This window comes from Dermacentor variabilis, chromosome 4 (assembly GCF_050947875.1).
Source record: "Dermacentor variabilis isolate Ectoservices chromosome 4, ASM5094787v1, whole genome shotgun sequence".
Classification (NCBI taxonomy): Eukaryota; Metazoa; Arthropoda; class Arachnida; order Ixodida; family Ixodidae; genus Dermacentor; species Dermacentor variabilis.
In genome coordinates, this window is record NC_134571.1 from 36,457,225 (window position 1) to 36,473,527 (window position 16,303).

The 16,303-nt window shown below is 41.9% G+C and overlaps 1 protein-coding gene across 4 annotated transcripts in view; it reads left to right on the forward strand.

Annotated features, from left to right (window-relative positions):
• Positions 1–13,002, forward strand: part of Sulf1 (Extracellular sulfatase Sulf1) — a 60,649-nt gene extending 47,647 nt beyond the window's left edge. For all 4 annotated transcript variants that reach the window (XM_075688647.1, XM_075688645.1, XM_075688646.1 and 1 more), the window contains exons 13-18: positions 177–346; positions 3,508–3,650; positions 5,280–5,397; positions 7,863–7,905; positions 8,727–8,798; positions 9,570–13,002. In XM_075688647.1, coding sequence (XP_075544762.1) covers positions 177–346; positions 3,508–3,650; positions 5,280–5,397; positions 7,863–7,905; positions 8,727–8,754 — 502 coding nt within the window. In that variant the 3' untranslated portion in view covers positions 8,755–8,798; positions 9,570–13,002. The remainder of the gene's footprint in view (positions 1–176; positions 347–3,507; positions 3,651–5,279; positions 5,398–7,862; positions 7,906–8,726; positions 8,799–9,569) is intronic.
• The last annotated feature ends 3,301 nt before the right edge of the window (positions 13,003–16,303 follow it).

A 16,303-nucleotide genomic window follows, 5' to 3' on the forward strand; every position in this document is an offset into this window, starting at 1 on the left:
AGTGTATTCGATTTGAAAAATACATATTCTTTAATATTCGGGCATATGTATATTTCCCGAATATTTGAATATGTTCTCGAATATTCGAGCATAAATACATATTTGCAAAGGTTCCCGAATAATCTGGCACACATTCTTGCGTGCCCAAAGTTTGGCCACATTGACTGCTTTTTCAGCCAAGAAGATCTCGGTAGTGAGCACGCAAGGACCAAGGAAGAGAAACTGAGGCGTAAGGAGCGAAAATTTCGCCGCAAGTCAAAGTTCCAAAACACGACGTGCAACCTTGAGAAAATGAACTGCTTCACTCACGACAACAACCACTGGAAGACTGCACCCCTGTGGACATGTAAGCCACGCTGGAGTTCTTGGTGCACAGTTACAGTGTAATTTCCTGATTCTAACACACCCCCAAATCTAATGCGCACCCAGTTTTTGTGTGTTCGCAGTGTGAAAAAAAAAACACTGTACACCAAAATTTCACATGCACCCAATTTTATAACAAAAAAAAAGCGGCATTGCTCTGATTTTCCGGGTCAGAAAATTATTGCTCATGCTTTTACGGTTCAAGTGGCATATTATTGCCAGCAAGAACTGGTCTGTTGCGATCTTGTCAGGGCATTGGCGATGGCAGTAGCGTTCTGTTGCCAATGTCACAATATGCACTTCCAGTTATGTGTGCTTTTATAAGGCACAGACAATTTCCTTAGAACTTTCTTAAGCCTATCTTCTTTAAAAAAGAATGGTGTATGTTATACAGCACTTGTGCTGTTTGGCAGTTAAGGAGCAACACTTGGAAATGCTTGCATCTGCAGTAGTACCTTTCCAGCCTCGATGGCATCACCAGTGTCGATGTTAAGAGTGCTCTGTGAGCACTTTTGAGGGTTCTTGTTTGTCTCCTGAAAGCCATCTTTACTCCATCGTGCTTTAGAAGAGCACTGGTCATTTGAGTTCTTTAGACGTATTTTGGCACAGCATCGCCTCAGAGATTGTGCACGCTGGCAGGTTGTGCTCCGGCTGTCTCATTTGCACAGAGAGAGTGTAAGGTGTGGCCGGCTTTTTTTCCCCACCGTGGTGCTCGCAACTGATGGCATTTCATGCATTGGGGAGGCTTTCAGGCACTCCGGTACTGATGCTGCGGCTTGGATGAGGAGTGAAAAAAAATTCTTTTGTGCTTCTATGTCATTCCTTAATGACTTGGAAATGACAGCTGATGGTCTACGAGGAGCAAACTGTGGGCTGGGGCCCATTTATTCTCAAACTTGGTAATCAAACTTGGCAACAGACCTCGTTTTTCAACACACACTCCCATTATGTTCCTGTAGGTATGTAGAAGTTGAATATACTTGTATCTGCAAGAGTTAGTCATGTGCCATAAAAACACTATATAGTGGAACCTCATTAAACCATAGTTGGCAGGAGCTAGGAAAAAGTACATACTAAACGGTAGTATTGCTTAACCGAAATAGCGCAAGATCGCCCACTTACTTGTCAAAAACGGAACTACGAGAGTGCGATGAAAAGGCAAAAATCATGCAGTATTTATTCACTTCGCACAACAAAAGCATGTTATTTTCATCTGATGCTTCGGTGGGCTAGCAGCGACGACGATGGCCTCAAACTCACTCAAGCTACAAGCCAGCTTTTTTGCCAGCCCCCTCTTTTCGGCAAAGACCTGCATGAGGCTGATGTAACGTGCAACATGTGCCACTGCCGAGCCTGAATCACCCCTGCTGTCGCTTTCCATGTCGTCCTCACCACTGTCGTTAGACGACACTTTGGCAATAACAGAGGCAATGATGGTGAAAAGTCGAACTTCACAGCTGACATATTTTCACAGTCGCAACAGCGTCGCCTACCAACTTCTTCACGTTTCCAAAAGCCACACACCATAGTCAATGGTAGTTCCCTCTCGCGTACTAGCACCGACTTCTTCGTGCCACATTCGACAGCATGAACAAAGTCCAACTTTTCTTCTATACTGAGCATCCGGTTTTTGTCCTAGCTTTCCCGACACCATAACACGGGCCACAATGCTCCAACTCTGGCACGGCACCAAAGTGATGTTGATGTTGATGTGGCTTCACCCTTCCAAGCTCCCTCTGCGTTTATGCTTGGAGGCCATTCTAATCTCTGAGGCTCGTTGTTCTGCCGGGCCGACGTACTGCCATGATATTGTGACGAAAAGTGGAAACACTACGTCTTAACTGATAGGTATGCAATAAGCTGGTATGGTCTATGCGGATACAAAGCGCATTATGTTCAATGGATGCCGAGTCGATAATTTCACTTTACTTCTTTTAAAACGAAACTGTTTAAGTGGGTACAGTTTAACGAGGTTTTACTGTACTTCACAATTTGCGAATATAGGTATATACACTCATCATTTTGGAAGCTTGTTTGATAGCTTTGAACGAATTGCCTGCTGGTGTCAGTGCTTGCTTTCGTCTGTGCATTTCACCATCGTGATAGTGCGTGAAGCAAGACATAGTATGATCTGCCCACAGAAACCTGCTGCACTCGCTTGAGTACTGAGATTTAGGCGCACGTTAGAAAACCACAGGTGGTTGAACTTAATCTGGATTATTTGAAGAGGCAGACATTACTAGCACGAGAAACTGAAACACATATTTAACTAATTCACACAATTAAAATATCAATAATTAACTTGCTAATTAAATATTTTACAGTATACATTGCAACTTGTGAATTATAGCCGGCAAGACGTATCCACTCGAAATGAATTTCCAGGGTGACACCAGTTTCGAAATACTATTTTGCAATGTGTGGAATGAAGTACGTGGACGTTTCAGTTACTTTTATACTTCAATGCATAAAAGAATGTTTTGTTAAAAAGGTGGAACAGTCCATATTTAGGGCAAGTTCGATAGTGCATATCTCAATAGTGGTGTCATTCTGGAAATTCATTGTGAATATGCCTTATCAGTCTTGTGTATTGTAAATTTCATATAACGAAAATGTAATAAATAAATCTTTCAACATCTCGAAAAAAGGGGGAAGTAAAAAACAAGGCAATTTCTTGGCTGTGAAGCATACTCACACACCTTTCTAGTCAGAACGGAAAACTTCCTATGCAGTCTCAAGTAATGACAACATCTTTAAATTTCACACTCTCAAATAAATATTCACAGCCACAATTTGAATAATGTAACTGACTAATAGTTACAAACATTTCCTTTCAAAGATGCTTTCTGAGATGCTATGTCTGTCCACTTCGTTCATCCTGCTCTTGTATTGTTTCTTCACATTTTAACAGGATTCTAGCTTTTGGAGTTCATTTTAGGTCACAATAAGAGAGTGTTTCAGAGAAGCTGCTTTCTCTATATAGATTTGCTGTGGGTTTAACCAAGTTTTCACTCAACTTTCTCGCTCTTTCATGAAAGCCTCTTTACTTTTGCAACAATTATAACCTGGTTTTATGAAGTTCTTTGAATATGTAGTGGTATTTACATATAGCTAATTGGAGCATTGCAATTATTCTCTCTTCAGATGGTCCATTTTGTTTCTGCCAGAATGCCAACAACAACACGTTTTGGTGCCTGCGGACAATCAACGAGACGCACAATTTTCTCTACTGTGAATTCGTCACTGGCTTCATTACTTTCTATGACATGAGAACTGATCCTTATCAGGTTTGTTGAGTATTTTATTCATGTATGCAGTGTTGCTTCCACAAGGTTAATGCTTTGCTTTGAGTTGGCCACATTTTTTTTTGTTTACTTATAAAGAGAAGTGTTGAAAGTTGGCAGTCCCTGAAGTCAGAATTTCATTCCATTTCATCATTTTAAAGCTTTATATATATATTTTTTTACTTTTTACTTTCAACTGTTGACTTTTGATGGCCTCTTCCAGATGGTTCATAAAGTCTGTGCTGCATTTTGGGCCGTTCTTATTATTTACTGTTGTCTTAACATACTGTTGTATTACATTACATCTCTGATTAATAACATAAAGTCTGATTTACAGTTTACCTCGAAGTTCAGTGTTGCCATAGGCAGATATTTACAAGAAAGTGAACGCTTGTAGCAATGAACATTGGCTGAACAAGAGATGCCTCAGGCTCAAGCCATTGTTTTGACTAGGAGAGTTGTCTTTACCAGGGCACTTGTGCTTGTCTTGTTCCTTCTGTCTATTTAGTTTTCTGTGCAATAAATAAGCTAGGAGTGAGGATCAACGGTGAATATCTCAACAATCTTCGGTTTGCTGATGACATTGACCTGTTCAGCAACACGTGATGAATTGCACCAAATCATTGAGGACCTTAATTGACAAAATGTAAGAGCAGGTTTGAAGTTTAATATGCATAAGACAAAGAAAATATTCATTAGTGTGGCAAGGGAGCAATAATTCATTTATCTCCAGTCAATTGCTAGAGTCTTTGCAGTAGTCTGTTTATCTAGGACAATTACATATTCGAAACAGACCCCAATCATGAGACGAAAATTTACAAAAGAATAAAAATGGGTTGGAGTGCATGTGGCAGGCATAACCAAATTCTGGCGGGAAGCTACCACTGTCATTGAACAGAAAAGTGTACATTCATTGCATTCTGCCGGTGCTAACATACGGGGCAGAAACTTGGAGGTTAACAAAGAAGCTCAAGAAAAAGTTAAGGACCAGGCAAAGGGCGATGGAACAAAAAAATGTTAGGCATAATGTTAAGAGATAGAAAGAGAGCAGTGTGGATCAGAGAGCAAACAGCCATAGCCGATGTTCTACTTGACATTAAGAGAAAAAGATAGAGCTGGGCAGGCCACGTAATGTGTAGGGCAGTTAACTGGTGGACCATTAGAGCATAGACTATTACAGCATGTGTACTAAGGAGGGCAGAAAAAGGGGTGGGGTGATGAAAGTAGGAAATTTGCAGTCGCAAGTTGGAATCGGCTAGTGTAAGACGGGGGTAATCGGAGATTGCTGAGAGCGACCTTCGTCCTACAGGAGACCTAAACATAGGCTGATGATGATGATGAAATAAGTTCATTCAGAGAGATTGTGTCCCTTTTTCGAAACGTTGTCTTTGACAAGAGGCATCTCTTGCTCCACCACCGTCTTGTAAATTTGTCTTGCTTGAATAAATTCAACTAGTTCCTTCAGAACATAGCTCAAGGCAAAAATAAAATGCATATTTCCATTAGTGAAAGAAGCACTTGCAAGAAAAGGTGCAGACTCCATGTTGTTGTCTTTGTTTCCCCTTAGCTTCACTGGTGCTTTGTGCTTCATTTGTTGTTCCCCATGGCTCACTACAACCCACTTGCTTGCAGTTGCGAAATGCAGTCCACGATTTGTCGACGCAGGAGGTTCAAGAGCTACACAACTCTCTTGAAAGATTAAAAAGGTGCAAAGGCTCTCGAGAGTGTCACTTGAAGTACAGGCCAGAGGGTGTGTATCTTTCTTTTTTTTTTTTATCATCCCCTTCAGTCTAAGCTCTACTGCTGCGCACTTGACATTATCTAAGTCGGCGGAAGGACAAGTGGATGTCATACTGGAGGGGACATTAGCTCGTCTTACCCCCTGTTGACCTGAGCTGTTCGAAGTGCCTTCAGGGAGACGAGTGTAAAGATTTGTTCGTAATATTCATTCTGTTTCTGTCCCTTGTTTCCAGTCTGTATAACTTATTTTTATCATTCGTATTCTTTAAAAATTGGAGGGGGTTGAGTTAAGAGGGTGAAAATCTGGCGCTATTTTCGCTGTCAGCCAGAGAAAAGAAATTGAGAGTTGCTTTTAAGAAAGCATTCTAAACTGACTGTCATGTATTGTCTATGAAAGAAAATTGCTAAAAGCAATGAGCAGTCACCTTTTGCTGAGCGTAACATAGTTCGTCAGTAAAAAAAAATACAGTGAAACCTTGTTAAACCGTAGTTGGCCAGAGCTCGAAAAAAGTACTGCTAAACGGTAGTACTGCTTAACCAATATAGCATGAGATCGCCCACTTACCTGTCAGAAACGGAACTCAGAGAGAGTGCGATGAAAGGGCAAAAACATGCAGTATTTATTCACTTCGCACGACAAAAGCCCGTTATTTTTAATGCCGCAGGCTGCTTAGCAGCGACGACAGCAGCCTCAAACTTACTGAAGCTGCAAGCCAGCTTTTCAGCCAGCCCCCTTCTTGGCAAACAGTTGCATGACAGATTCCTCATTGGCGTTGCATTTTCTCCGTGCATGGCGCAGTAGCTCTACAAAAGTTGTAGGGTGCCTTTTTCATTGCGGGGGGCTGTTCTCGTCGCGAACATTGCATCCATAAGGCTCACGGTAATGTGCAGCTTCTGCCACTGTCGGGCCTGAATCGCCCGTGCTGTCGCTTTCCGTGTCATGCTCATCACAGTTGCCAGGCGACACTTGGGCAACAACAGAGGCAACGATGGTGAAAAGTCTAGCCTCGTAGCCGACATCTCTTCACGGTCGTAGCAGCGCTGCTGAGCAACTTCTTCGCATTTCAAATGCCACACACCGTAGTCAACAGTAGATCCCTGTCGCGTGCCAGCTCTGCCTTCTTCATGTCACATGTGATAGCACAAACTATGTCTAATTTTTCTTCTTTGCTGAGCACCCGGTGTTTTTTTTATCCGAGCTTCGGCGTGACGCGAGTCCTTGTTTGCACGATGCCACAACGCTTTCTGCCACGGCGCTGAAATGATATTGATGTTAATGTGGCTTCATGCGCAAACGCACAACGCGCTTGGAGGCCATTGTTCTGATCCCTGAGGCTTGTTGTTCTGCTGGGCCGCCCGATGGAGACGATGCACCGCCGTGTTCGCTCGACAAAAATGGAAACACTACATATTAACCAATACGTAAGCAATAAGCTGGTACGGTTTATGTGGATACAAAACTCATTATGTCCAATAGCCGCTGAGTCGGGGATATTACTTTAGTACTTTTAAAACGAAGCTACTGTTTAGGCGGTTACGGTTTAACGAGGTTTTGCTGTTATAAGTGCAGCTTCTAAGGGTGTGTTGCTTGCCTGAATTTATGGCATTGTATATCAGTCTCATCAACAAAGCCTAATTTGAGTGCAACCTGCTAGCTTAGCAGTGTTCACTCTCACACAAGCTTTCACAATTAAGAGTGACTGGCCATCTGGTGGCGACTCTCGCCTTTCAAATTAGGTTGTCATGACCCCAAGAACATTGCCAAAATACAGTACAGCTTGTGAGTAGTTCAAGGTTGTTCTTGAATAACATTTGTTTTGCTAAGTAGCTGGGGTTGTCCAAATTTGATGTGTGAGAGACAAAATAGAACTAGGAGCTTGTCTCGGACCGCAATATCATCTTTGAATTTGCACTTCTCCACATGAGCTTGCACTCAGAGGAATGAAGTCATATAATTTGTAACTATCAGGTGCATGGATTCTAATGATGCTCTAATGAGTTATAATGATTATTGGCAAAATTAGCACACAGTGTATGTGATGGGATATTTCTGCACATTATTGTGTCGTACGCATTTTGTTATCTGTAATAGCTATTTTTTTTTTCATTGCTTTTCGTATGTCCTCTGTTTATTGCACCATTGCAGTGATGAAATAACTTGTTGGTTTGCTTTGGTCCTCTCCTGTGCTTCGGTCCTTTGCTACATTACAGCCAAAATTCACTTGTGTCTTATGTACTATCTGCAGAGGTGTTAACCATAATTATTATGCCAGAAAAGCATCATTGAGGGTAGCGTCATCGAATTATGCCCCTGTGGTCTCTATATTAGTACAGCATTTACAAGCAGTCAATCAAGGGCCTTTCTCATTCTTTTTTTGTTCCCTGTGTAATACTTTTCCAGCTACAACAGTAAATGTTGGGCTTTTGTGGGCTGAGTTGGTGGCTTGTATTTATTATTTCTGCTTAATTTTTTAGGACGACGAGATTTTCCTGGATCCGTTCGTACGAAGCATGATAGGTCAGTTTCAGTTTTTTAATTTTCATAGATACACGTTACACCTGTGCACTTGCTAATGCAAAGTTGCAGGTATACCCGTGTATATGTAAAGACTGTCGCTTTAGTGTGTATAAATTCTTTGTGTAGTCATTATGAGCTGCCTATTCTTGTAGCGCCGCAGATTTATGTATGTGGGGAATCATAGGCTTTGGATTGGAACCTATGACCTTAACTAAACTTTAACTCTTTTTTTCTACGGCAAATTAGTTCTGGGGAATTGCACTAAGTGGAGCTATAGCCCAAAGTTGCAAAGAAAACCCGGTCTTTTTCTTTGACTTGGTCAAGTTTGGTGCCCGGACTAGGACAGTTTTTTTTTTTTTTTCAACTGCAAAGCTTTCTTTCTGAAAAACCTGTTTGGATTTCTTTAGTAGGTTCATGCTATGGTCTGGGTAATGATTATTTTCTCTTGGTTAGCCTTCTGGTATAGTAAAAGAACCTTCCTTCATCAACAGTGCCATATATTACATCTTATGCAATGGACTAGCTCTCTGGCTGATAGTTATGCATGTTTATGTGATGCTGGGCTTCACAGTTGTCATGAATGTTAGAGACCTGTCTTGTCAACACTTTTATGATGACTACGTTTGAAATCCCTACACTGATTGGTGGTAGTTAAACATCCATGTAAATACACCTCATAGGTGCATGGTCATCTATCACTAAGCTTGTGTGCGTTGTACTAGACTTTCCAGTCAGTAAATTTAGTTTTTGTTAGTCGTCTGTTGGTAAAATCTAATAATAATATTTTTGTCATGTTCGCTTTTTTTTCCTTATCATCATAGGCATTGGAAAAGTAGTCGTCCTGAATGATAGAGTGGATGTCCGACTGCTACTTTACACAATATGGAATTCTTGTGAGTAGGCTGTTTTGGACTTGTACCTGTTTAACAGTGTAGTGCCTACAGGGTTTTTTATGTGACTTTAAGCAAATATTTAAGAAAAAAAAAGTGGTGTAGTCAACATCTGATTTTTTGGATGCCCTAACGAGAACGTCCGAAAAATAGGGCAGTCCAAAAAAAAAAATGCATGCATGCCTATTACTGCCCCCAAGGGCTCAAACTACCACAGGCATGTCTGAAACAGCTCTGAAGGTCTGCCAGTATACTTGCTAGATGTATCAGGGCTTGTACTGTGAGAGGAGATGGTGGCTGCATGCAAGTATAATTAAGAAATACATGCATGTCCCGAAGCAGTGTCCCAATTTTACGTTTCTTTTTTTTTTTTTATGCTTCCCCACCTAATACCGCCATATTGCGGTGAAGCTGACTTTCGGGAACCGACATTGTGCTGCGCTTGATCCTTGCCGTACTTTCTGTGCTTCGAAGCCATTGGCCATGTGGTGACTTGTGATAAAAAATATGGCACTGAACAGCTGGAAGCTAGGTAGCAAATGTAGAAACAGCTAGGCTTAACGGTGCTGCGGTGGCTACAACTTCTAGCAGATCGGCGGGCGAGATCGGCGTGGAGTTGTTTTGATGGCCATTTATCTTATTAAAAGCAATCTTTTCTCTTCTTCTTTTTTCTTGAGGGGGATTAGGGAGCGTGATGCTTTGAACATTGTCAGATTGGTGTAAGCCACTAGGAGGAGCTGCTTACATCTGCAAACACATTTTATTTTTTCCCAGCTCTGCGTCTTCTGCCAAGGAAGCGCACACGAAGGACATCTCAAGCCACCCCCATAGATGACACGTCAGAAGTTCCTGCAGCCAATCTTATCTTGCTGCCCTACGTTTTGCATTTGTGTCTTTTGCACAAACTCTGCATTTACTATCTCTCCCGAACACTCTAGTGCACCTCACACATAGCATACTGTATGTGCATGTGTAAGCATCCCACTTTTTTTAGCGTTCTTAACGTGATGCAACTGTAACGCAGGGCTGGGCCATCACAGTCCAGTTATTCTGGCCTTGCATAAGTCCACCTGGTCCCTGTGAACCAAAAGAGTGAACATTTTTGTTTTCGTTATACATTACTTGCTCACGGATGTGCATCATGCCCCAGGTGCCCATCTAGAACTGGCCACTCTCACTGTCGCCGCTGCTTTGGCTTTGTTCGGCAGCACACTCATGGATGCAGTCGTCACTCATGCCATGTGTGTTATCAGATATAGATATGTCTGTGAATTCAAACCTTTTTCCAATGAGGTCCGAAAATACCATAGTCCACATGCTCTGAATCGGGGACGATCTGCAACGATGACTTTGTTAAATTTTTCCAAATTTTGTGCTGCCAAGTTGGGCATGCAGCTCTTGCACAAGTGCGGCCCCTACTCAAGTGTATACAGCACATTTCCATAACTGCAACAAAAGAAAGTCTTGTTGACCCTAAAAAAGATAAATACTATTCCAAGTTCAAGGAAGAAAAGTTCTGAAGTACTGAAACTTGGGTGCATTTCGAATTTCATTCTAAATGGGCTATCAAACCTGCAAGAATCTTCTTCTAGGAACTGCCTAGGTCGCATCCTGTAAAACCAGTAAGAGCTGTCTAGGAGGTAGATTTGGTAAACTGGAATAAGCATACGCTCAGCTTTCTCTCTCTCGAACCGAATTACAAAATTATTTTAGTGGAGGAGTGGGAATTGTTGACTTGATAGTGCTGCCATGTTTTACTGTCGTTCAAAAGAATACTCTGAAGAAACATTTGCACTAGTGCACTCTTGATTTAGAATTGTAGATTTTTCTGGCTGTAATATTTTCACCTGGACTTGGCAAGTTTCTGTGGTGTCAGGGACATTGCTGTTATAATTTCTTGTTCCGTATTTGAACCGCGCAAGTCTTTTCAGTTCACAAAAGTGGTGACCACCTGCTATCTTCTTGAGGACAGTATTTGTGTCTTCTCGCTGATTACCTGTTAGCCCAAAACTTTTGTAAAGCGTATTTGCTTTTGCTTTCTTATAGTCTCTCCAGCTGTTTTGATTATTATATATATGTATTAGTCAAAAGTAATTCTTATGGCCTAGCTTGGATGTGTGGCCAGCATAAAAATTGATTTTGTTAGGTGCTTTCTTATTTGTTGTGTATAATTTCTGTTGCAGATGTATTTTTGTGCTATCTTTATTAGTACTTTTTCAGTGTATCACAGCCTTATTGCTGAATCTCACATTGTTTTCTTTCTAGAATTTTTTTTTGATAGACTGCAAACTGTGCTTTATACTTGGTATGGAGCTGTTGCTACCTTTTTATTTTGGATTTAAACTTTTGATAGATGTATATATACACATATGTACTATGAATACAAATCGGTCATGCTTAGCACTGGAACAATTTTGTTATCTATTTACATTGCAAAACTTTTTATTCTGCGATGCCTATTTATCAGTGACATATTTTATTATGTTGTATTGTTGCATCGGTTGCTATCTGTTGATTTGTGTGCATCATAGATTGCTCATTCAGCTGCTTTAACCGTGTGAAAAATGTACATAATTATTTGTTCTTAAGCAACTGTCGAGGGTAGCCGTGTGAAATATTGTGCAAATGATAGTTAGACTTCAGTGCGAGCACCAAGGACGTTTACTTCGTGGAAGTGCTTGTATGAATAGGAAGCCTGTCTAAAACAAATGTGACTGCCATGTTAGTAAGTCTTGTGTTTAATTATGCACAAGTACTTTGTAGCATACTTGCCTTGGCACCAGCCATGCAGAGGATCTAGGATACTGTGCAGTGCTTTCTGCAAACGCTTCTTTTTGGTTGTGTAACATAGTTTCGAGGTTGTGTTGGCTGTATAGAAATAGAACTAGGGAATTGTAATGTGCTTGGCACATTACTTACTTGTCTGTTTGCTTTCTTTTTGTAGGTTTGTGTTGATTTAGGTTCCCTTAATGTCTTTAATAGTGCATTGTGCTTGGTATATTGTATAATAGTACATGCATTGCAAAAATTTATCTTAAATGAATACTAAAGGCAAATAATTCAAAATATTCACACTCCCTGCTTTGGGGCAGGGAGTGTCGCCGTTGCATATGCCATCGCCGCCCTTTAGTGACGTCAGCGAGTAAAATGGCGTCCGGCAGATGACAGCACTGTTTTCTGTGTAAAACAGATGTGTGGCCATGGAGAAACTGAGCCAAGATATAGAGTGTGGATTCGCCGGTGCATCTACTCTTGGTCAAGTGGCTTAGACTGTTTGGAAATCCGGTAACATCACTTGAAAGTTGCATTCTCTACTACTTGCACTTTTGAGTTTCATGAGCCAGTAAAACCAGCTCAGCAGCATGCAATAATGAAACTACTGAAACACAAAAGCAGGGTGGTGCAGAATGTAGCAAACAAAGCTTTTTGACCGCCTGCATTATTGTCAATGTCCAGTTCTTTTTTCTAAAAATCAAATAGAACTGTACAAGTAATGCTTTCTTTGATCTTATAATACCTTACAATGATCTTTTTATTACAAGTGGTGAGTACTAGTGACAGAATTATGAGGAGTGTCTCCATAATTGGGCTAGTACTTGAATGTCCAAGGGGAGTCTCATTGTATCTTGCATTTACCTCAATTTCTCAATTACCAAATCTCTGTTTGGGATAATGACGTTTTTGGGCACCAATTTATCACATTAACTCAGCATTTGCCTTTGGTGTCCCTTTAAAGATAACTTGTGATGTTACTGTTAGGGGTGACAAGCTACACTTGTTGCTTTGTGTATTATGGTCTAGATAAAATAACTGTTTCGCTCTTTACCTTGTGGTTGTGACTTGTGATAAAAAGCATAATTTTGAGGTTTCCTGCTGGTTTATGAGTAGACACCGTGGTATTGGCTAGCAGACTTTTATGTAAAGTGTTAAAGGTGGTTCATTACGCTTTCTAACCAGCTGAATTGATGATTGTTCAGTTAACTGTTTCTCTGATCAATTACTTTTTATGTAATTCAAGTACATTGAGAAAGCAGGTTATATAGGGTACTCGCACTTCCAACATGTGGAGAAAGAATGTTGCCACAAAGAATTGTAAATTCTCCATTCTGAAGCAACTGTTTTCTGATAAGATAGCAAATACTTACACTTTTGCATTGAAGCTTCCATGTGTATTGCAATAGAAATATTAAATAGACATTGACCACTATGTTCTTGTCATCGTGCTGGTGCTGTTGATAAAGGAGTGTCAAAGTGCGTGCAGCCTTGAAACACTACGAATGCCAATAATTTGAGATCAGAGAAGCATATTGATGTTGTAAAAGATTAAAGAACACATTGCAGAGATTTATTCGACTGTAGAATATTGACGTGAGCATTTATGGGCATCTTCAATCAACACAACTGCTCACCCAGTAGGCAATGATGCAAACAGTAAGCTTGGTTTGCTGTTATTTAAGATTTTCCTAAAGCATGCGTGTGACCGCCCATTCCAATAGCCATGACATGTGGGTACCTTCGATCATAAACAAGAAATGCACATACTTGTGCGCTCATTCACATTTTTTTTTCCTTTTTGCACTTTTGGAAGATGGCAATCGTATATTTATAGCTTGTAGTTTTTTCAATTCAATGTGTCCCGTAAACCATTGAGCTTCTTACAAAAATTACTACAATGAACTCTGGTGCCACGATGGCTTGGCTACCTTGAGAATGAAAGGGTAGTACATTGATTTGACTAATCTTTGTGCTTGTGTATTCAGACATTTGTGTTTTGTCAAATTTTTTTAAAGTAATCAGCAAACACAGCAAGGCAATAACTCCGTGTTGTGGGATTCTCACCCGCGCTCTTTGGACAAAGGAACGATAACACAGTAGTGCAAACAATCACAAGGGCATTTATTGCACCTTTCATAGACCAGTGCCTGTTAGCCGAGTTGTTATCCACAAAACATGCCGACGGGCGCGCGACAAATTGCGGAAGTCAGACTCGCTGCGACCGGATAGCGAGCGAATATGTTCGCCCCCATGCTGGACACTGACTACTGGGCGTTCGCGCGTACGGTCACGCGAACGGTGGCGCGTTCGAACGCTCGTGTTCGTCCGTTCCGGTGTAGGCCTCGCGAGATGGTCTCGCAGAGGCATGGATCGGCGCACGCGCGGAACGTCCGCGCCGCTTGCCGATCCCGAGCCAAAGAGCAAGAGCCTTCTCCTTTTTGCGCCCAAGTAACCCCGCCGTTAGGCGGCATTAGCAGAGCCACACTCGCGCCCTCTCTCGCACTACCCTGCAAGCATACCGACCGCAGCCGTAAAGGCACGCGGCGAAGTCGGTTTACAGCAGACTGTAGCTATGCGGGAAAACAGCATATCAGGGGACGCGTGAGAGTCGCGCATCCCCACAGTGTTCACGTGCATAAGCATTGCAAATTGTCCTGTTTGTAATGCTTATGTAATTGTAAATTTAAGTCGTAATGTTGGCATGTCCATCATTTAAATTATAGGGCTAGAAAGGTTTAATTGCCATGCTGACTTATCTGCCACACTTGCAACTCCCACGGACGCTAGACTTGTTGCAAAGGAGCTCTCAGGTCTCGGGTAGCATTGACCCACTGGTCTGACCATGTAGATCGGCAGAGAGGGTCCAGGCAGAGGCGAGGCAACTTGAACACAAAAAACATTTAATTAAATCGCGTAGCTGACTGCTACGTGATGAGCGGTCAGTTCGACAAACTGTCCGTACGAGGAGCAAAGGCTGGCGATGGGGGCTCTCTATAGCTTTCTAAGGATGCTGTTGCTCAGGAGCACCAGGAAATCATTGCTGTCCGTGCCTGCGACCTGGTAACGCCAACTTTTCCAGGTATGCATAATGGATTAGAGTAGTGTAGAGGGTGTTGCATTAGTACGCAAATACACGCACTGACACATAATCTAGGCTGCACCCGCCGTGGTGCGGTAGCCCAGTGGCTATGACGTTGCACTGCTTAAGTCTCAGGTTTGATTCCAGCCATGGTGTCTGCGTTCCAAAGGGGCGGAATACAAAAATGCTCATGTCCTGTGCATTGCGTGCACGTTAAAGAACACCAGGTGGTCAGAATTAATGCGGCCTACTTATAAGTCGGTTCATGTTGGCACGTAAAACACCAGAATTGTTTTTGTTTTTTTAGTCTAGGACGCGGCAGCCACATTTCGACGGAGAAGAAATGCAAAAAAATGCTCGTATTCTTGGAATTAGGTGCTTGTTAATGAACTTCAGATGGTCGAACTCAAGGCCCCCATTATGGCGAGCCTCATGATCGGATCGTAGTTTTGGCACGTATTTTTGGCACGCAATCCTTGTGGATGCTCTCTAACTCCACATGCATTGTTGTAGGACACCAATGACGATAGAAACAAAAAAATCGCCGACGATTACGATACTCCCTATTGCGAAATTTGAGCTCAGCTGTATACGTGGTGGCGCGTGGGCATGATTCACAGCAGCCGCGTGACAGACCACTGCTCATGCAGCACATATATGGCTTGGTGCGACGCGCTCACCGCATTCCATCTGTGAACAGACGACGGCACTTAGACGGCGCTAAAGTCCCTTGATAATTTGAAAGTTCCGCCACTCCTTGAACCCTGCCGCCGCCGCGCGTCTAGGCAGAGGCCGGGAATCTTCGCTTTAACAACGAATGTTACAAAATCACCTTTCTGAGGTTTTGTTCTGTGGGAAAACTTTTTCTATTGATTTACCACGAGCCGAAATCATTGCATCAATGCGTTTTGATTACGAAGGTTGAGCAATCAATCATGCTTGTGGTCATTATATAGTAATGCAGATAGTATTCTGCAGGCAATAATGGTTAGCACTGCAACGTATTTCATCCTAATCCACCATCCTCTTTCATCGACCTTAATCTTCCATCAACCTCAATCCACCATAATTCTCCTTAATACATCTTAATCATCCTTAATAACCTTAATCCATCTTAGGACGATCACTAATCAATCATTAATTAACTTTGCTAATCAGTAATCATCTATACATGGCTGGACAGGCTTTGGTTCGCTTCCGGCCTTCCTTGGGTCACGTGACAGTTTCTATACCTTACAACGCGACCTTGAAACAGATCTAAGGCTTTCGCTTAGTAAGCCACACTCGGAGAGATGTGCCACGAACAGTAGAATAAGTTGTGCCATTCCAAATCTTAGCTTATTCATCTTAGGATAAGTTCACCGAAGACCAATTTGGAAGCCAAACCCTTCGGAATTACGGCATCAAGAAATTAAGGCCCGATGCATTACCAAGCCTTTTTGTAGTACGAGTAAACGCGCCTTTGACAGATTATGGAAGTAGTACACCACCATCGGTTCTTATAAAGCCTAGACCCCACGCCTGTGTTTTAAAAAGTTAAAGATAAATATCGACATACAAAGTAAGTACAAAGTATGGCCCAATTCCTCTTGGCGGCGTTGTAGTTCAAATGGAGCTGATCAAAAAGCGCCGTTAGAGGGAAAAAAAAAAACAC